Source organism: Onychostoma macrolepis, chromosome 17 (assembly GCF_012432095.1).
Source record: "Onychostoma macrolepis isolate SWU-2019 chromosome 17, ASM1243209v1, whole genome shotgun sequence".
In the NCBI taxonomy this organism is placed as follows: Eukaryota; Metazoa; Chordata; class Actinopteri; order Cypriniformes; family Cyprinidae; genus Onychostoma; species Onychostoma macrolepis.
Window position 1 is genome coordinate 21,053,147 of NC_081171.1, and position 21,983 is coordinate 21,075,129.

Here is a 21,983-nt window from a genome sequence, read left to right on the forward strand (position 1 = left end):
TAATAATAATTTTGTTATTTCTAAGGAATATCATACAACCAAATATTTTTTCATCCGTGCTTTAATTTATTCAGTTCTCTTGTGCAGCATCTTATTTGAGAAAACAACAACAACAATGTTTTGTTGTAAAATATTTTTTATTTGATTTATATTTTAAAAGGTTATTTAAATTATTTTATTTTCGTTAGACTCAATTTTTGATGATACATTTATTTTAAATGGTAACAGAATTCAGAAATAAAATAAAATAGAAAACACAGAATGTAAGGGGAAAATGAATTTAATGGGGCCCTCAGTTAAAAAGTAGTTTACTTTGTGGAGTTTAATTGTGAACAAACTAGTTATGTTTACTGTACATTCATTCTCATTGTCTAACATCCAAATGGTAAGCATTTAGTTCCCCATCGTTAAAATGAACATTGTGATAAATATTGATTATTGTATGATATGGAAAAAAATAATAATATTGTGATGACCATATCGGACAGCCCTAGAGTGGGTTGTATTCATCTGTTGTTGGTTGTATTCTGAGCTTCAAAACTGAATGTGAGCTTGCAGTCGATTGTGGAGGTTTGGGGTTTAAGTGGACTAAATGACTGGAACCAAAGAGAAATGTCATTTTCATGTATGAATTCTTCACAATAAGATCTTTTAAAATACATTTACATATTTAATAGATGGCATGATATGAAAATTCATCTTAAGTTGAACATTTAACTATTCAACTGAAAAATTTACTCAAAAATTAAAAGTTGTTTGTGCCTTGTGTACTACCTACATAAACGGCTACCTTCTACAGATGCATCCTAACTGAAATTAAACCTCATAACATCAAATGTGATTTTGGACAACACAAGGTATTTTAGCACCTTATTAGGCAGCATAATTTTGCTGCTTACTTTTTGGAGCCTTTGTGTTGGGAGTGTTCCTAGGCAGCTGCCTTCCAGTTTGTTTGCAGTCCACAATGGCCACCCACAATCAGCTCACCAAACCTGAAATTTGTTTCCGGAGACATCCACCCGGTGTCTGTTATCATACAGAGCTACAGTAATGTCCGTTTATCTCAAGTGATCGTTAGTTATATTTCAATTGTTTTTTTTAGAATTCTCTTTTCAAGTTTAAGGCACCTTGTAGTGAAGGGTACATTTGCTTCTTTAAAAACATGGATCACCATTCACACACATTGGAATTTTGTATTACCTGTACATTTTTCTGAGTGAAACAAAATATTCATTGGAAAATAATAGGTGGGGTTTAATTTTATCCATTTAGATTTTATTGTTATTTAATTTTTTTTTTTTTTCTCGTCTACACATCCTTTATGTCAGCTTAAATGAGAATAATATGTTTTGATTAAAAAGTAGTGTATGTATTTATTTTATTTTTGGTTGGAATTTGACCTGATTAAATGAAACCAGTGATTTTTATTTAATAGATGTTTTATCTTTTATTTTAAGGTCTTTAAAATTAATGTAATTTTTAAAATATTATATTGTTAATTAATAGGATATTATTTTCACAGTGACATCAACCAGATGACCGTACAAAATAGTCTTTATATTGTCTTTATTTAAAGAGGTCCTATTATGCTTTTTCACTTTTTGAATTTTAGTCAGTGTGTATGTTTGGGCATAAAAAGATCTACAAAGTTACAAATCTCAAAGTCTACTCCAAAGGGAGATATTTCGTTTTCAAAAAAATACCTTTTCAAGAACTACAACTAACGGCTCGTTTGGACTACAAAGTTGTTTTCCTGTATAGGGTGCCTTTTGGTGTCCTGTACATAAATAACTCATTTGCCATAATAACTTGACACAAAAATTACTATGAAAGGGTGTGCTATATAAGGCTAAGTTTTTATATTTATAACAAAAGCATTACTTAGCTCTTTAGATACATTTTCTAGATTTATTTTTTAGATTTGTGTAAGAGGATGTGTGCTATTTTGCTTTGTCCCATACACTGCTCATTAAATTTGAATGAGAGTAGAATACAGTCAAATCATAAAATAAATTTTTTTTTGTTCTCTATTAATATTTTGTTAATTTTTTGTTAAACTCAATTTGAGTGTATTGATCATTTGGTAATAAAAACTATATTTTTTATTTAATAAAAAAGAAGAATTTGTCCATGTCCCTTGAATGGTTGTCCACCCTGTTGTGTTGGGAAATCCGCCCATTTAAGAAAAGGCCATCCCCTTTAGTGACATCAGGACAACAGATTTTTGTCCCTTCAGTGGCGGGAATTTCAACAGCTGAGGTGAATAAGTTGATGACTTTTCAATTGACAAATTTTCTTCGTATGCGTTTGCTTAAAAATGCATAAAATGTGCCAGAAGTGATTAGAATACAATATTTTCAAAATATGTAAGTTTAAATATACCAAATTCTCTTCAACAACCAGACTAAATATTTAGCTAATCACAGTTTGTTGTAAGCTAATATGCTAATTGAAGCTCAAAATGTCCACCCTGTCGTTTTTCCAAAATGTCCACCCTGTCGGCCATTTAAACACGATAGAGTGGACAGACGTATGACAGGGTGGACTGAATGAAAATGAATGGGGAGGGCGGTATATCAATGTGATTGAGGATGTAATTATATTATTTATTATTATTATTATTTATTTTTAGAAGTTGAATAAATGTTTCAGTTTCATATTTTGTCATGATTTGTGTGTTTTGCATTGTGTGTCCACCCCGTCATGTGCTGGTCCACCCTGTCATCTTGATATTTTACAATAATATTTTAAATAATTCAATCATAGCTATATAATCCAGTGTGTTCAATAGCTAGGTGTGGGGGCAATAACATGCAAACAAAAAACTGCATCCAAATATCAGTTTTCTCAAAATAAGAAAGAAATTCATGTGCAAATTGTATGAGTTTCTTTAAAAACACATGGTTTATGTAAAATCTTTCATGTATTTATAATTTAAAAGCAAACAAATAACCATGTTTGGGAAAGGGACATCATACCTTTCAGAAAATATAATTTGCATTTTAATATTGCAATGAAAACTGTCTTCAGAAAATTTTGGATGTCATTTTCATTTCATCTTGCATTTAATGTCTGATAAAGCAGCGTTTGTGAGAGGAGCGCTGCTTTGTGTACAGCGTTACACCGTATTCTCGTTACACACGCAACGTGATAAGATTCCAGCGACAAGCAGTTTGGGTGTCCACACCACACCAGACGCGACGCGGCAGAATCAATCAAATATCACTGCCAATCAGAAGCGCGTGTGGGCTGGCTCTGTCTGGAAGCGCACTGCTCTCGCAACGAAATGGATACCTTTATAATCTCATTCATAAATATTAAAGCTTTTTAACATCATCAAATGTACATACTGAGTGACTGATAACATCTGTTATGGAATACACGTTGGTTCGCAGTGAGTTCACAGTTTTAACGGTCATCTTTGCTTTAATTTTTCAATATCTGAGGTAAACTGTCTGTTGTTGCTTTCAGTATGGCTATAAGGTCATGTAATATGATATTTAAACTCATATTAGACACGTTTAACTTTGAATAAAGCACATAATCACCTGATATTATCTACGGTCATATAGTTTGTATTAGGGGTGGAACGGTTCAACTTTTTCAAGGTTCGGTTTGTATCACGGTTTTAGAGTCACGGTTTCGGTACGGTTCGGTATGTTTAGGGAAAAACTATACTGTCAAATAAAAATAAAGAAAATAAGAATAATCTATATAACTACAAGCAACAGCACAAATAAATACAATAGTAAAGATACAAATAAAATAAACAGTGATTTTTCAGGGTTTAAAAAAAATTTTTTTTAGGGTGGATAGCATTAGTTTTTAGGTACAGAAATTGAATAAAGTAATCAAATGTAAAACAACATTGCATATTTGACTGTATAAATTAAAGATTAATCTTTATTAAAGTTACAAAAGCGATTCAGTCAAGAGCAGTGAGTGATTTCTTTGTTGCTGTTTGATTAATATTAAGAAAGTGCTGTCACTTTCAGAGAATGCACTGATACTGTACGTTCAGCCGGCTATGTCAGCTATAGAATACTTACTAAGACGGACATTTTGACACAATTTTTGTGTGAATTTGTCCATTCAAACACAATACTTCAGAGAGAGCTTAATATTTGCGCGCGTTCTGAGGCGCGGCTTTGCGTGCTTCTGATGAGCGCACGGACAAATCTTCTCACAGTGTGCGTGAGCTCACATCCTCTGGCTCTTAAATGTTTAAACTGGCAAAGCTTTCGAGTTTAGTTTAAATACCGATATTAAGGTGTGCTGTTCAGGTCTCACCTGTGCGCGCGCTATCAGCACCCGGGTGATGACGGAATAAATGCTCATATTCCAGCATATGGCATTCGCATTGAACAAGAGTGAATGGTTTGTCCACTCTTTTTTTTTTTTTCATCGCTGCTGTTGTAATGTACTGGGAAGCCAGAATGCGCATACATTAACCAAACTCAGTTTTTTTTACTTATTTATAACAAACCATATTACAGGTGCATTGTCAGATTTAAGTTGAACCGCGGTAAATTTTTTTAAATCCGATTCATCGATTAATCGAAAAAACAATCGACAGATTAATCGATTATTAAAATAATCGTTAGTTGCAGCCCTATATATATGCCTCCACAAATAGTGTAACTCTGTGCGACTGTGGTATAAATAAATTCAACTGTATAACAGTTTCACTGCAATTCATGTTATAATGTTAGAATTAAAGAACAATAAACATAATATGTGTTACCGTTGCACTTATCTGTACATAGTAAATGCAGTTATTTATAAGCTGTTGTTGACATCCTATCTAAAATGTGATTTTAGCCCAAAAAACAACAATAATGTTACCTTAATATGTCTTGCAATATTCGTGTGCAAAGGTTCTGCGTGATCCTCTTGTTCAATATTCTCGGGTCTGAATCCGGCTCAAATTGATATGGCAATATTGACGAACTTGCTGTTTTGGCAAGAGGCGGGGCAGTACTGCAACACCGTCTAAGCTGTTCGCCAATCACAACGCACTGGGACAGCTAATCAATCACAACACATTTCGGAACTAATCGAGCCGTTTGTGCCAGGCTGGGGAGAAAGATATTGTAATAATGTAAATTAGTGGTCGACCAATTCATCGGTTTTGCCGATTAATCGGCACCGATAGTTGATTTGCGGAACTATCAGTTATCGGCAAAAATCCATGCCGATAGTTTTCCGTGTTGCGTCTGTTGCTGGAGTGGCTGAGAATGGTCTGCTGTCATTATACAGTACGAGAGTGGCCTCTAGAGGTGGAAATCACTGACAGCACATGTTGTTTGTTTTGGCATGTGACACTGCGCGTTGCACAGAGCGGGAAACTTCAAATGCGCATTTAAATGCAGCAGACAGAAAATTCTGCCGCGGAACAGAGCGCCATTCACATAGTTTTCCATTAAATAACATTATATTTGTCCCAGATCATTGTTAATTTACATAATGACTTCACCCTAGGCTATAAATTATGTATTGTGCATTTTTCAGCAAAACGTTTCTTTCTGTGGCTCTATTACAATCTGTATGTTTATATAGAGATCTGTAATGTAGATCGCGCGTTCTCTTTCCGTTTGCTCTGTTTTTTTTAAACGCCGAACTTCAAACTCATTTATGCCACATAGTTAATTCTTGAAGCAAACTTATGTCCGTTTGGTGATTTAAATAAACAGTTTTAGACCGCTGCCTGAATTGAATGTGACGCGTCTGTTGTGTGTGACACCTGGGACTTCTCCAAGACGCAGCTCTGCGCTTTTGCACAGTGTGTCACTTGCATATTTTTTTTTTTTTAATATTTTGATTAGATAATCATGCAGTGTTCTAAAATAGCAGCAAATAAAATGTGAGAGTACACATACAATATCAATAACTTGTGCATGTAATTTTAATATGGCCTTGTGTAGGTATTTCAAGATCTTTAAGCATGTTGAAATTAAATGGTAATACTTAACAATAAGAGTCAATTTGTAACATTAATGAAAGCTGTAGAAGTATTGTTCCTTGTTAGAGTGTGTTCATTTCGTTTCAACATTTACTATTACTAATAGGTTTCATTTTTAAATTTTAAAGTTTCTTCTTTTAACATTAGTGAACTATGAAATAACCTAATGATCAGTATAATAATTAATATTAATACAAAATTTTTATTCATTTACAAAGTATGGTTCAGTACTGTTACTGCTTTTTAAAAATAGTAAAGCTCTATTTTAGTTTAAGTTCAGTATCCATTTTAAAAACTATCGGTTGATTAATCGGTATCGGCCAGTGTGGTCCAACCTAGCTATCGGTATTGGTAAAATCCACTATCGGTCGACCTCTAATGTAAATTATGTGAAAAATAATACGATTTTTGAACCACCAAGCATGAGAGCATGTTCTAGTATACCCCCAAAACAAAATCAAGACTTTGTAAAAGAGCATAATAGGACCCCTTTAAGTCTTCATAGGCAAATTACCACGCACAATATGGGAAGCCTGTGTATGTATGGATGTGGTTGTGTGTTAAGTTATTTTGCTAGCAGGCTGATTTTAATCACATTCATGTTTGCTTCTCTACATTTGCTCATTATCAGAACACCACTAATGTGATGACGGTGCACATTTCTTTGATTCAAACTAGAGTCTCTTTTATATTCTTAATTTTTAACCACGTTTATCACTTTCACATTCAGATTCATTGTGTTGGATGATGACTTATGCCCCTTTTTACAAGATGTAAAATAAGCCTCTGATGTCTCCTAATGAGCTGGTGCTCCTGGCCAGAAGAGGGCGGAGCTTTAAGGGCTCATTCTCCGGCATACTGGGAAAAACAGTCTATCTCACGAACTGAAATTTCAGAAACTCTCAAGCGGTCGACTTCACATTTCTTCACATTCCTATTTACAATCATTCTGGTAGCATGTGAAGGCTGCATCAGTGAAAACAGGCGTTGGTATTGATCCCTCTTTCAGAATCAACTTTTGCTAAAATTCAGCGTTGAAATGACCCTCGTTTGTGACTCAGTCCGGCGTGAAATGATTGGCACAATCATATAATCAGGAAAATCGGACTTTACCAATTTTTTTTTTTTTTTTGTCCAGGACATTTCCTTCGAAAATGAAACGTAACCACAGTGTCCTCAGCGGCTCAGATAGAGGGAGTCTATGGAGACTCCTATGTTCGTTTGTGCATCCCAAAACATGACACTTGTAATGCCTCTTTGGTGCTGACAAGCAGCTACAGCAAGAAAACAGAAATGGCGGACTGCTGCTTCTCACTCAGGGCTGTGATTATGCTAATAGAGCAGAGAGCATCACAAATGGGCGGGGATTTCTCCCTACGATGACGTGTACGTACAGAGAATCTGGGATCGCTTGTTCTGAGAGACTGTTTAAAAAAAAAATGTGTGTGGATTTTTACTATTATAGACTGGTTGTCAAATTTTTTTTTTTTTTTTTTTTCATAATAGGTCCCCTTTAATGCTTTGTCTTTTTTAGCTTGGTTTCTTTGGTTTAAAGGGATAGTTCACCCAAAAATGAAAATTCTGTTATTAGCTAACTCATGTCATTCCAAACCCGTAAAGCCTTCGTTAATCTCTGGAACACAAATGAAGATATTTTTGATGAAATCTAAGAGCTTTCTGACCCTCCATAGACAGCAATGCAACTGACACGTTCAAGGCCCAGAAAGGTAGTAAAGACATCGTTAAAATAGTCCATGTGACATCAGTGGTTCAACCTTATTTTTATGAAGCTGCGAAAATACTTTTTGTGCACAAATAAAACATTAATAACTTTATTCAACAATTTCTTCTTTTCCTTGTCAGTCTTCGAAGTGTGTTCATGGGAGTACCACGACACATGCGTGCGATGCTGCTGGTGTTTAATGACGTAGAATGTCCATCTCTCTTAGTTCATCGTTTGTATATTCTGGTTCAAATAATGAAGACTGGGCAAAACATTACAAATCATCCTCTCCGTCTAAATCTTCAGACATGCTTACAAAGATTGTTTTATTGTAAACAAAGTGCAGCACATCCGGGTTCTATGACTGACACGGATGAGAAAGAATTGTTGAATAAAGTCATTATTTTTGTTTTCTTTGCACATAAAATTATTAGTATATTAAAATTATTCTTGTAGCTTCGTAACGTTACGGTTGAACCACTGATGTCACATGGACTATTTTAACGATGTCCTTACTACCTTTCCGGGCCTTGAATTTGCTGTGTGTGTTGTTGTCTATGCAGGCTCAGAAAGCTCTCGGATTTCATCAAAATATCTTAATTTGTGTTCTGAAGATGAACAAAGGTCTTACAGGTTTTTCATCCCTTTAATGCAATAGTGCACCTAAAAATTTAAATTTTGTTATTTGCTCACCTTCATATTCTAGACTTGTATGTTCTTCGTTTATTGTCATTGGCATCAAACCTGGTGTAACACTTTTTTTGTAGCTCTACACCCAGAGCTCCCATTCACTTTCTTTATATGGAAAAGAGCAGCCTAGACATTCTTCAGAATATCTCTTTTTTTGTTCCATGGAAGGAAGTGGGTTTGGAAAGACATGAGGTTGAGTAAATGATAGAGAATTTCCATTCTGGAGTGAACTAATCCTTTAAATCTTGTTAGAGGTTCAGGCAAAAAGCTGCAAGATATTTGTCGTCCATTATGTAATGTTCAGATGAATGACAGCCCTTAAAACACCCTCCTCTCTTGAATGAACTGTAGTTGTGAGTCTTTTACAAGAGAATCTGTTCCCGCTGTGAGCAGAACCTTCCTCCAAAATGGCTGCTGTAGAGAATTATCGGCAGAGGGGTATCTGAGAGGTTTGTAAGTACGGGGGTTAGACACGGTGCTTATACGTATAAAAGAGATTTCGGCTTCGGCCCGCAACACACAAGTCTGATTCTGAGACCGTGAAGCCTATTTGTTCATGTGGACCACACAGATGCAGTCAAGGGGAAATCGCTCTGTGTGTGTGTGTGTGTGTGTGTGTGTGTATTATGGACCTCTCCTTAATGCCAGCAGTCTCTCCGTGGACCTTCAGACATTTGCAATATGTGAAAAATGCATGGCAGGAATGGTTGTTCACCACATGGGTGTGGGCTACATCCTGTCTCTGCCGTTGGAAAAGGGAAAGGGAGTTGAAGAATGAGTGGAAGAGCGTAAGGAAAAAGAAAAGTCACCAAGTGGAGGGAGGATGAGGGAGAAGCCTAACCAATGAGAAGAGGGAAGATACAAGTTCAGTGTTGGCTGGAGGTGGTCCATGTGCCTTCATGCGAGAGCTAGAGGCAGTGCCTCAGCCCATTGTGCATTATTAGTTCTGCTTGCAAGTATCACTTTTGCTGTTGCACATCTTTAGGGTTCAGGTTTGGTTCAAATGCCTAATTACATGCATTAAAGGAATAGTTAACCCCAAATTAAAATTAGTATTATTTCCCTCTGGTGAAATTCCATTAATTCTTTCATGCATTCATTTATTCACACATGCATGCATTTTTTTTTTTTTAAATTTAATAAATTATTATTCTCTTTTTATTTTTTTCTTTCTTTTACTAATTTTCCATTCATTCATTCCATTCCATTTCTTTAATTCTTTTTCTTTGCTTTTTATCTTTTTTTCTTTCCTTCCTTCCTTTCTTTCTCTCTCTCTCTCTCTCTCTCTCATTTATTAATTTATTTCTCCTTTATTTATTATTATTATTTGGCAAATAGTTTATTCTTTTTATATTATCTTTATTTTAGTTCTCTTTTTCTTTTTATCTGTATTTATTCTTTCTTTTTTTTATATCTTTTTATATTTATGATATTTTTATTACAATGTATTTTATTTTTTACTTTCTATTTTCATTCATTCATTTTATTTTCTTATTTATTTATTTATTTTCTGAGTTCTGCATGGGGAAGTAAAACTCTGACTTTCTCCAGAAATTGTCGAAATCTACTTTCTGGTGCTCTTTGACCCTTGATATAACCCAGCAGAGCTTGTGGTGTGTAAACTTGACTTGAGCATTGGAGGAGTCGGCAGCGTGCGGGTGCTGTGACTCACAGATGAAATATTTTGCACTCTGTGATGCTGGCTCCGCCTCGCTGGGCCCTGAGAGCATGAGGCAGCGAGGCGCCATGTGTGCCGAGAGAGAAACCTGGCCCTGCTGTGAACTACTCACTGGAATCACCTCACTCGTCGGCCTCAGCCGCTCCACTTGTTTGTGCTTTCTGCTCGACCTCTCGGTGCAGAGCGCAACAGCTTTGAGTCACGGCTGTCAGAGTGAGCTGTGTTTGTGTGTTTTACATTTCTTCCTGAATTGGAAGGGCAAAATAAACAAACAGCGTTCGGAAAAAGGCACCGGAATTCATCTCCGTATCCTTTCATGTCCTTATCAACAGAAAGGTTGCGCGTGGTGTGGGTTTATGTGACATACAAAGCCAAAGTGTGTGTATTTGTGGCCACAGCTTTTTGGATGGAGGCTTTAGAGTGTGGTTATGGAGGCTGTACCTATTGTATTTAGTGTGTGTGCATGTGAGGGTAGAATGAAAATAGTCTGTTGGACCTCCAGATATGATACATATCTGTACGGGGCTTAACTTTTTAAGGATGCGAGTCATAAGGATTCTAATCATTCTGATGCCATTTAATTATTGTTTTTGTGTGTGTTAAGTGTTTTTGAAAGAAGTCTCTATTGCTCACCGTGGCTGTATTTATTTGATCAAAAATACAATAAAGCAATAATATTGTGAAATATTATAATTTAAAATAACTGTTTTTTGTTTTAATATAGTTTCAAGTCTCCACTCCACTGTCACATGATTGTTCGGAAATTATTCTAATATGCTGATTTGCTGCTAAAGAAACATTTCATATTATTATCAATGTTGAAAACAATTGCGCTACCTAATATTTTTATATAAACTGTGAATTTTTTTTCTGGATAGAATAGAAAGTTCAAAACAACAGTATTTATTTGAAATAAAAGGTAAAGTCTATGAATATGTGTGTATATGTGTATATATATGTATGTGTGTATATAAACAATAATATTTTGGTAAGGCTACTTTAAAAAAATTAAAATAAAAATTTGTATCTGTTAACTACATGTTATACTGATTCAGGACTCCCATGCCATGTCAGTTTGGACATTGCAAAAGTATTGACTTGCCATTTAGTGAATATGGGTTCTAGATTCATACTGTAACCTGTGGGTATTTTTGGCTAATACTGTATACAAAAGAATCATTGTTGATTTGGACAATAAACTTTAAAATGAAAATCAGGGACCTGTTATTACACCTTAAACAAATGCATGGTTGCAAGTTAAAAATTCAAATTTATTAGTTTAATTAAACCGTACAAACATTATTTTGCTCTGTTGACATAATAATGTTAATCATTAATGTAATACATTAGCTCAATACAGTGTATAAAATGCACTCCTTGAAGAAATTTAAGAGAAACTTTTACATTTTTGCTTTCTAAGCTGCAGTGACATTTTTGTTTTTGTTTTGACAACTTTGAAAATTTGGCAGTGAATTTCTAGTTCCCATGCTTTTTATAGGACTGTATAGTGAGAGCAAATGTTGACATTAGATATTGTGTTTTTAGCAAAGGAAAAGACATTTTAGTGTTGTGTTAGGTTGTGGGTGGCTCCATGAGAGTATACACTACACTGACCATATGAGCAGTGACTGTTAATGCAAGTGACAACTAATTTTTTACTTGTTCGTTAAATTTACATACTAAATAAGTTTGACCATGTGCTATGCTAACTGTTCATTTAAATTCAAATAGATAAGATTAATTGCTTCCAGAGCCACAGCTCAATTATGTTATACATTAGTAACAACCTTTTTGGATAATCTACTTAATTTGTGTTTAACCTACAAATTAAGTATCTCTAACTCAATATGGTTTTTGGTTGAACATAATTTAACTAGAGGTTGTCATAACTCAAAAAGATTGATCCAAACTGTTGCATAATTTTTTTTTTGTTGACCAAAAATATTTGTTTTTAGAGAGTAGTTTTCACTTTATTTTTGTGTTTTTGTGCCCCCAGCAGCGATAACACATTTGAAATAGAATTTCCTCCATCTCATCTTTCATCAGATTCACTTCAGGCTGCAACTGCAATCTCTTGTTGAAATTTCTTTTGCTGTGGTGGTAGATTGAGTAGTGCTGCAGTGCCACCGCTGTATAGTGGTGCAGAAAACCCTGTCAAGAGTGTTTTAGTACAGCGTTCTGTCTACATTAGTGCAAGAATCCAAACGTTGAAGAACAATTAACAGAATCCAAAGTCCAGAAAATCCAGTATTTTTTTTTTTTTTTTGTAAATGAAGCAGAACGGGATTTCTAGATTCCCAACCCTACCTCAGTTTTAATTGTGCTTATTTTTTCCCCCGCCCACATGGTTTGTGCTGTGGACACGAACCGTTTGGTTTGTTCACTCTTAAAAATAAAGGTGCTTCACGATGCCATAGAAGAACGTTGTTTTTGTCTAAATAGCTCCATAAAGAACCTTTAACATCTGCAGAACCTTTCTGTTTCACAAAATGTTCTTTGTGGCGAAAGAAAGATCTTCAGATTATAAAAAGGTAAGAAAGAGATGGTTCTTTAAAGAACCTTTGACTGAATGGTTCTTTGTGGAATCAAAAATGGTTCTTCTATGGAATCACTGTGAAGAACCTTTTAAGCATCTTTATTTTTTAAGAGTGTTGAAGAGAGGTGTGCTATTACTTTTTGGATATGCAACAAAAACTAAAAAAAATTATCTGGCACATGATAAAACCATAAAAAAATCTCATAGATTTACTGAGAGTCATATCTAGAGACCAGACTATCATAGACATATGAGGGTGGACTCTTTCAACTTGGACCAGAAAGCAACCATCAAGAACCACCCACAACACCCTAGTTTTGCATGGACAAGCATTACCATTTTGTAGAGAAGATATGTAAATCTGATTTTTAGTGCTCGAACCCAACAAAGTTTCACGATCAACAGACAAACGCAGACACTGAAGCAAACGTCTAAAAAAAAAAAAAGGTGTTGGGAGTAAAAATGGTTCTGGATTCTCAGACCGACATCCTCTTCTTTTCTTCCCCTCCACCTGGTAAGGCGATTCATTCATCAATAATTGATAATTGATTAAGACAGGTGAAATGGAGAGGTAATTTGTTGAGTATAGGCAGGCTGCAGGGCCAGACGATTGGCTTTTTTCTCTCTCTTTCTCAGAACTACAAGCGGAGTTTACTAGGTTCAGCTCCTCTCTTCTCGACGGCTCTCAAGGACGCGGCAGGCTGCTCGTAGCCACAGGGCTGTTCCTCTCTCGCTTGTTCTCTATTTTTCGCGTCATCTTATCCCATTCACTCTCTTTGTTTCAGGCTCCATCTCTACCCCATCTCAGCAGGGGTTGTCGATACTCCACGAACAGCTGTAATAGAATGGTTACTGATGTGCAGCGCTTGTAAAGTGACCACCGTTTCAGATTTCTTCATAGCAAGATAAAACTGGATAGCTTGTGACAGGTAGAAAGCAATAGCATACATGTGTGCCGAATGTAGTATCGGGGGAGGAAGAGGAGGGGGGAATACTTATTGATTTCACACAAACGTCTCTCTTTTTCATTTGAAAATCCCTCGATTCTTTTTGTTCTGCTGCCTTTCCTTCCATCTCCATGTTTCTCCATCTGTCTCTCTCTCTTTCGCTAATGAAACTCCAAATGAATTGGAGCACGCTTGCTGGTTTCTCTCCCTCCCTCCCGACTCTCTACCACTTATCATTCTCCGCTGCACTCTGCCTCCATACAGCACATATATGTGGGGTTTGTCAAGAAAGACGTCGTCTTTCTCGGTGCATCCCTAGTAATCTTTTTAAGAGAAGGGTGATAATGTGTTTGTGTAAACCCAATTAAGAAAAGGCGTCTGTGTCGTTTTGCGCTCTCTTGGTTGTTTGCAGTCATTTTCACGTTTGCACACAGTGTTTGATTAGTCTCTGTTTAAAGATGCGGTTTTAGGTTGAATGAATGGCCATCACAAACTTATCCGTACCTCACTTTGAACTTTTCAGTCCTGTGAAGATGGTGTGATTTCCTGAGGGTCTTTGTAGTGCTTGTGGAAATTATGTAGGTTTAACCATGTGAAGCCAGATATATGAAATAAATAATCAGAATATATTTATTTATTTATTTTCTATATATTTTATACAAAATAATTGCATACATGGTTTTGTTTAGTATCATATTAAATTCATAAGGCTTTTGTGGCCCATATAGTATGATATATATGACAAAAGGCATGTAGTGGGTTGTGTACAACAGGTTTTTCAGCGAAGGTTTAATAATGTTATTAATTTAGAGACCTTTACCCTTGGCTCTTTAGGGTTATATGCCCCAAGGTTTCACTTGTTTGTTGTAAGTTGCAGTGAATAGAAAAGGATAGGTAGGTACATGTATATTAATCAAAAGAAGAATTTGAATTAAGCAATCAAAATGATGCTGTGAAGGATAGATTTGCAGACTTTACAAAGGCATGCGCTGTATTAAGGTCCGAGATCATTGGTCTCAACTCAGGGGGTCAGGATCCACTAGGGGGCCTCAGCAAACTTCCAAGATATTTCATATTTTATTCACTGCTTAATTGTTGTCTTTTCTTTTGAAGAACCAGGGACTCTATGCTCTTGTTGTAATTTTTAGACCCCAAAGTCATGTAAATTTATAAATATTAGACATTTTGATTGACAGTTTTCTAGTTATACCAAGCTTGGGTAAATCTGTCCTGGATGAAAACTCACAAAAACTCCATGAAACACTTTTTTCTTTTTGGTCCATTACTAAGTGGATTTTAGTGTGTTGCTAGCTTGCTGTGCATTTATATCTGCCATTTAATGCGATCAAGTGAGATCTGATTGTGATCCAAGAAAGCACCCTTCCAGATGTAAATGGGCCTAAGATATCTTGATCCCTAGATATGACTGATATGTTTACTCTTTCAGTGTAGTTTACATGGGTTTTTCTCCTCAACAAGCCTTGTGGTGTGGGGTTTCATTCATGACTGTGACAAACAGTGCACCGAAGTGCAATACTTTTAGTTAAGTTCTAATCTATGACCTTGAGTATGATCAATAGTAATTGTGATAGCCTTAGGGGTCATTTACATAGAAGGCATTGTTGTGTTTAAAATTGTAAGACGCAGGGCCAAAAAATGAGGAAAAAAAGGTCTCAAAGCACGTTTTTTTAGAAGTTGAAAAACCACATTTTTAGAACACAAAAGACACAAGAAAATGTTTTTAATTTTTGCATAATAGCAATAAAAATGAAATGCTAAAATGCAAGTGTTCTTTGTGAATGCTCCCTTACCATTCAGGGCCGTACCCACTAGTGTTGTCAAAAGACCCGGTACTTCGGTACCAAGTCGGTACTAAAGAAATGAAAACGTCACGGTACCAGGTTTTTTGAAGTACCGGTGGTACCGAGTACCCGTTCGACCCGGTTCTTGGCGTATGATTTCCGCGATGCAGAAAACGCGGACGGAATCTCGGAATCCAGTTATAAAAACGGAATTTACAGTTTAACGCGGAATGTCACGGAATTTGTCAAAGTAGGTCATTACACTTAGATCAAATCGCGATATGGACCAGTATCTGCAAATATTAAGCCGCAAAAGTCGATTCAAATGTGAATCCTGTATGTTATGCGAGTCTCTGTGTGAATGAATGAACGGCAGAGACCCGCGGTTTTGTTTACTATACACTGAAGCGCCAGTGGCACTCGCAGTGATTTCAGCATCTGCAGTCTCAGTGAGGAAATAAATACATAAACAACATCTCCAGAACTGCTCTGAGAGTCACCTCACGAGCATTTTACCGTTTCATTGAGTAAAACCAGCGTCAATTTAAATGTATTCACGGCAACCCGTCAAAATAAAAGTCCGGTTTAACTAAAGACTTTGTACCATTAGGCTACTATTATTTAGTAGAATGTATGTGATAGGCTACTGCTACTACTGTTGAAAAATTAATAAAACTTTATTTTTGAGAAATAATCACTCAATATTTCTTCCATGTTTTAGTTTTAATTTTAATAGTAGCCTAAATCCCTTTATTTACCAAAAAAAAAAAAGTTTAAATTTCATTAATTAAAAGACAAATTAAATTTGGGTGAAATTTGTTTACTGTTTTTCATACTTTTATTACTTGCGGAAAAACTTGAAACACAATTTTAAATAAGTATAAAGAATGGCATTGATTTTTATACATTTTATTTTTGTTTGACTTTATTAATTTAAAAAAATTGTGTTTTTTAATTAGCATGTTTTTGTGTTTTGCTTTGGTACCGAAATTGGTACCGAGAACCGTGGATTTTCACTGGTATCGGTACCGAATACAAAAATTTTGGTACCGTGACATCCCTAGTACCCACCATTGAGGTTCCCGAGGTCCAGACCTCTGTATTTTTCCAATAACAGAAGTTGTAAAATAATTACCTTATATTAATTCTGCTTTGGTGCTGCAAGGATAAAAAGCCAAGGTAACAGATCTTCTCATCTGAGATGCCTCAGCGGTAGGGGTGTGCGATATATAGTCTGCGATAATATCGTAATTGTTGTTGTTAATGTGCGATTTGACATGATCGAGTATTTTGCAAAAACCATTCAAAACACCCCTACAGAGTGCACACATACATTATGTGAAGTCTAGACTAGTGAATGCGCATTTAGAGTGTGTTCTTTCACTGCATGATTCAGTCTATTAAAATGCATTTAGAGTGATCACAAATTCAAGACATGGGGGCAGAAAATTTATATATTTATACCACTTCATATAGTTAATCAATTTCACAAGAAGAGTGCCATTTTTCTTCATGATTACAAATGTGATATTGAATTTTTACAACAGCTCAATAAACAAAGTTAATTAAGAGACTTACGTTTTAGACTAAATTGCCTAGTTGCTCTATTTCGCCCAAAACAATAATTCCAAACCCAGCCACAGCACTGTTTTGCATCTCTGAGCAACCTGAAGGTGTTTCATTCCTGAATGAATCAACTGTTTAAATGATTTGGTTAAATCGCAATGACTCGCTTATTAACAGTGATTTGCTGCCACCTATTGGTGGTTTTAATTTCACATTTCGATTTTTTATTTTTTTTTTTTTTTTTTTTCTTCCATGTTTTAATTCATTTCAAATATCAGTATTTAACGTTTTATTTTTAAAGGGGTGGTTTACTGCTTTTTTTCTTTGCTTGATTGTGTTTATGGGGTGCAATATAACATGTCTTCGTGTTTCGTTTGTGAAAAAACGCCTTATTTTTCATATATTTCACCTTTATTGTAAGCCGCTTTCTCCTCTGTCATTTGAATGACCAGTTGACTTCCTGATTCTATGAAACCACTCCCTCAGAAACAGGCGATGGGCTCAGATTGGTCAGCTGGGCCGGTGTGTTGTGATTGGCTAAACTGCGTACTGCACATTGTCCGGAAACTTCACGCCCATTACCTTCACGGGCGACCGCTGCATGTGCTCCGGTCAAATGTATCAGTTTGAGCCAGAATCAGACCCAGAAAGCGGTAATGAAGAGAGTCAAGCAGAACTTCCGCAAGCACGGCTCTTACAAACGTTTCTGAATGGAAGTTTGCTGTTGTGATTACATATCATTTTTTGAAGTTCGTACACGTTTGTCTTATACACACAAAATAGCATCGAACTAACTGGCTACTAACCAAACAGCGTTGGCTTGTGTTTACGTTCTTGATCAAATCGAAAAATTACGTCATAAAGTATACATGGAAAATACATTTACAAAATTAGTACATAATTACAAATTCGGGTCCAAAATGTTTGTACGCATTTGTCATAGACACACGAAACATCATTTAACTAACTGGCTAAAGCCAGCGTTGGCGTTTGTTTACGTCCTTGATAAAACTAAAACATTACGTCTGAAATTATACATGCAAATACATTTAAAATTATGAAATCTTACTTGCAGGTTGTGGCCCAACAACTGCTGCCTCTGGTTTTAAAGTTGGAACCGCTCCATGTTTTAAAAATAGTTTCTGTGAGAATCCAGCATTGAACTCGTGTAGATTCTGAAAGCTGTCTTCCGTAAAATGCGCAGCACAGAGAGCTAAATTAGGATTGTAATTGTCAGGAACATAATCAAACATAAATTTTAACCATTGCTGACGAACTACAGCGTCCGTAGGAAGCCCGAACACAGAAGACCTGACAGCTGGGTGAAAATAACACCGTTTCGACGGCATGACTACAACTCTCCACTATAACTCTTCCTCTTCGACAAAGCCGCAGAACATGGCCTTGCCCCCTTTTTTGCATGTTCCGGAGGGAGGGGTTTGATGGGTTTTTTACGTATGCAACCCGGGAAGTATCTCGTTGTAGTTCCATAGGAGTCGTTTTTGTAGGCATTAAACTTCCTGATTTTTAAAAGACAATATCTCCGCTTACGTTGAACTTTCAGCGCAGCAACTTTGCAGATACTGTTCATGCACCAACAGCAACATTACACACTATTTAAAATAAAAAGTGAAATCGCAGTAAACCACCCCTTTAATATATCAAAACATTATTTATGCATTTGTAATTGCAGTTAAATGCATTCATGTCTTGCATTAAACCGTGTGTAAATACATCTAAATGCCACTTCAGATGCAGCTTCTGAGCTGATTTGATTTGCTTTGCTTGGTATCAGCCCAAATGTCTTATTATTCTAATTCACTGATTAAATGTAAGAATTTGACTCAAAAGATAATGGGCAATTATAATTATAACTTGAGTTTATTAAATTCATAAATATAAACATAAACAAACAAACAAACAAACGATATCTTCTCTATTTTCAGTTTGTAGCATGGATCATTCATTGCAACATTTAATCTGATTCTCATGTTTAAGAATCTGTTATCTTGAAAAATAACTTATGCTACTACTGCACACTGACTTGGTTTTAAACCTATATTATTATCATCCAATTTATGAGCCTTAAAACATCTTAAAATGCACACATGTAAGTCAGGAAAATCTAAATTTTCTCGGGGGAGCATGCCCCCGAATCCCCCTACCAATCTCAATTTTGGGACCTCGGTATTTATTAAATGCTGCGTACGGCCCTGTTAGCATTACTATTAGCTTGTCTAATAGTGATTGACTGACACTGGTTTTTCAAATTTCATTTGAAATTTTATTTTGAATATGTTCTGACTGGATGGATGATTGTTTATATACCATATTGCATTGCATCATGACATATATGATATGAAGTCACACAAAAATTGCTTAAAGGTGCTGTATGTAATTTTTATTTTTTTTTACTACTAAAAGGTGAAAAGTTCACAAAAACAATCTTAACAGCCAGTTATTCTACTTTGAAATGTGTGTTCGGTGTTGGAATGCCTGTTTTTGTTTTGGACTGTGATTCTACCCACTGCCATTTTACCCAATAGTAATTCGACACCCTGGGTTGCCAGTTGGTGAAAAACACAGTGATCTCAGATTCTACCCAACCTAAAGAATTTTGGCATTCATCTAAAAAGGTCTATGACCTGAATCATTAAAACATAGCTAAATCAACTCACCGTCATCTTCCATTGTCGATTGTGCCCATTCCTGTTGCGTGTCCTCAATCTGGCAACCCACGTGTGGAAGCGTGAGAAAAAGCTCTCTCCAGTATTTTAGATTTGAATCATAGTACCCATTTCAACCACTAGCTGTCAATATTACATACTGGACCTTTAAATTGTATGAAGGATAAATGATTTTGAGTAAATATTGTGTGAGTTCATTTAGAAATATCTAAAAATGATAATATTCCAGTAGGTGAAACACAAGGGAGGCAAGAAAACTCTGGCTTTGATGCCATTTATAATTTTCATGTTATGGCCAATAACCAATAAATGGCCAATATTAAAAACGCTTACTATTTTAATACGAAAAACCATTTTGGTGCCTATATAACTGTCAAAATCAGCCAAGTGGCATCAGCATGCAGCATTACATCTGTAATAATATTAATAAAGGTGGACAAATAAAGGTTGTTTATCTTTTCCCTTTGACTTTTAGGAGAAATGGAAGAGGAGATGGAGAACCCCGAAATGGTGGATCTCCCAGAGAAACAGAAGCATCAGCTGAGACACAGAGAGCTCTTCCTCTCCAGACAGCTGGAGTCTCTGCCCGCGACACACATCAGGTAACCTACAAAAAGCTTTGTCGATACTGAGGATACGCTTCATTCTGCTGTGTTCTCTCTAGCAGCCGATTGGCTTCGCTCTCATTAGCGTCTGCGTGAGTCACACATCTCACGCACACACCGGCTCCCTTCAGTCTTTTTCATGTTCTGGCCTAATGGAATCCCCAGCACAGGAGAGTATTAACCTCTCGTTCATTCACGCCGCTCTCTCATCGCTACAAATTCAGCGGAGAGCAATTGAAGATTGAGTCAATCTCGTTTTTGCTCGAGGGCTTGTATTTTTCGTCAAGTCATCTATACATGTGAATAGAACCATTTAATGAGGATCATGCCCGCTTTTATTTTGGAAGTTTCTATGAAATCGATGTTCTCAGGAAAGTGGCCATACAGCATAAGGCTGCCCTTTAAACCACCACATCCGCTCATGTCCTACTTACAAACCTGAGGTGCTGTCTGACTCATGTAAATCATCTTTTGAGTTTGTGGAGAAAGTCGGACTCAAGGGTGGAGTGAGCTTGACCTTTCTGGATGAACAGGTTCTTCACTGTTGTTTGGTGATGGAAGGTGGACGGCCAGCATCGACTCTCTCAGGGGTTGAAGCAATTCATCAAGTGATTAGAATTTTCCTTATGTTTGACTCATTTGCAGTGACCCAAAAACATGGACAAGGATTATGTTTGGAAACCTCTTTATTTAAAAATAGAGCTAATAGTCCTTAAATGTTATTAAAATGTAACTGGCATAAAACACAACAGCAGAGTTAATAAATAAGTTCAAATTCAGGATTTACTCAAATCTCATGTGAGGGCTTTGGGTACACTGCCAAAAAACATTTTCTTATTCAGCATTTGTGTTTTGTTTTTGAGGAAAATATCTAATTATACTATACACTGAAAAAAATTATTAGACAGTATTAAGTCTGGTTGTTAGAAAAATAAACTTAATTCAAAAGGAAAAACAAGTTTAATTGATAAACTTAACTAAATTTTCTCTGCTTTCCCTTGGAACAAGACAACAGCTTCTGTCATTTTACTGATGATGTAAATTGGTCTCGTTTTAAGGAAATTTATATATAGTGAATACGAAAAAGATTTTTGCAGTGTAGCATTTTTAAAGTGGAATTTTTGGCCATTTTGCCGCAGTTTACATTGATATACTAGAAAGAGGCCAGGATGTACAATTATCATATGCTGGCTTTAATGTCCCGCGGTCTGTTTTAGCTCTGATCTGTCAGCAGTACTAATTCATGCAAACTTAATCAAATAAAGTACAAATAGAATTTCTTAGAAGTCAATCATTTAAAATGTTATGCATTGGTTCTTATATCTTAATATCTTGGGGACCAGGTTTGTTTTTTTTGTTGTTGTTTTTTTTAATACTTTTTCAAACTTTATACTTTTGAGAGGTGTACTTTCAAAAAAGACGACAATATTGTTTTGATTGAAGACAAAACCTTGTCTATGATATTTCACCATTATTTAAAACAAATTATTTAAAAAATGTTTGAAATAATCATTACTTGCAGTTGGCAACAGTTAGACAAGCTCCTGTGAACGAATACACCTGTTTAATTACAACCAGCTAGGAAGAATGGTCTGTTTCTGATACTTTTGGCTTCAAATATTGAATGAGAGTCCATGAAACAAGTTTTAACATTCTACATTGTGTGATACGTTTTTAAATGTAGTGAAATAACAAATGACAGACTGCACGTAGGATTACTTTACTATAACGCTGTCATTTCTAAACCACAGCCAAACAGCAAAATTCTGTCCAGCAGTACTGTGAAT

At 35.8% G+C, this 21,983-nt stretch overlaps 1 protein-coding gene across 4 annotated transcripts in view; it reads left to right on the top strand.

The window, feature by feature from the left end:
* The window catches only part of mta1 (metastasis associated 1), a 60,156-nt gene that overhangs the window by 20,634 nt on the left and 17,539 nt on the right, over nucleotides 1–21,983 (top strand). For all 4 annotated transcript variants that reach the window (XM_058749094.1, XM_058749091.1, XM_058749093.1 and 1 more), the window contains exon 4: nucleotides 20,067–20,193. In XM_058749094.1, the coding sequence (XP_058605077.1) occupies nucleotides 20,067–20,193 (127 nt within the window). The remainder of the gene's footprint in view (nucleotides 1–20,066; nucleotides 20,194–21,983) is intronic.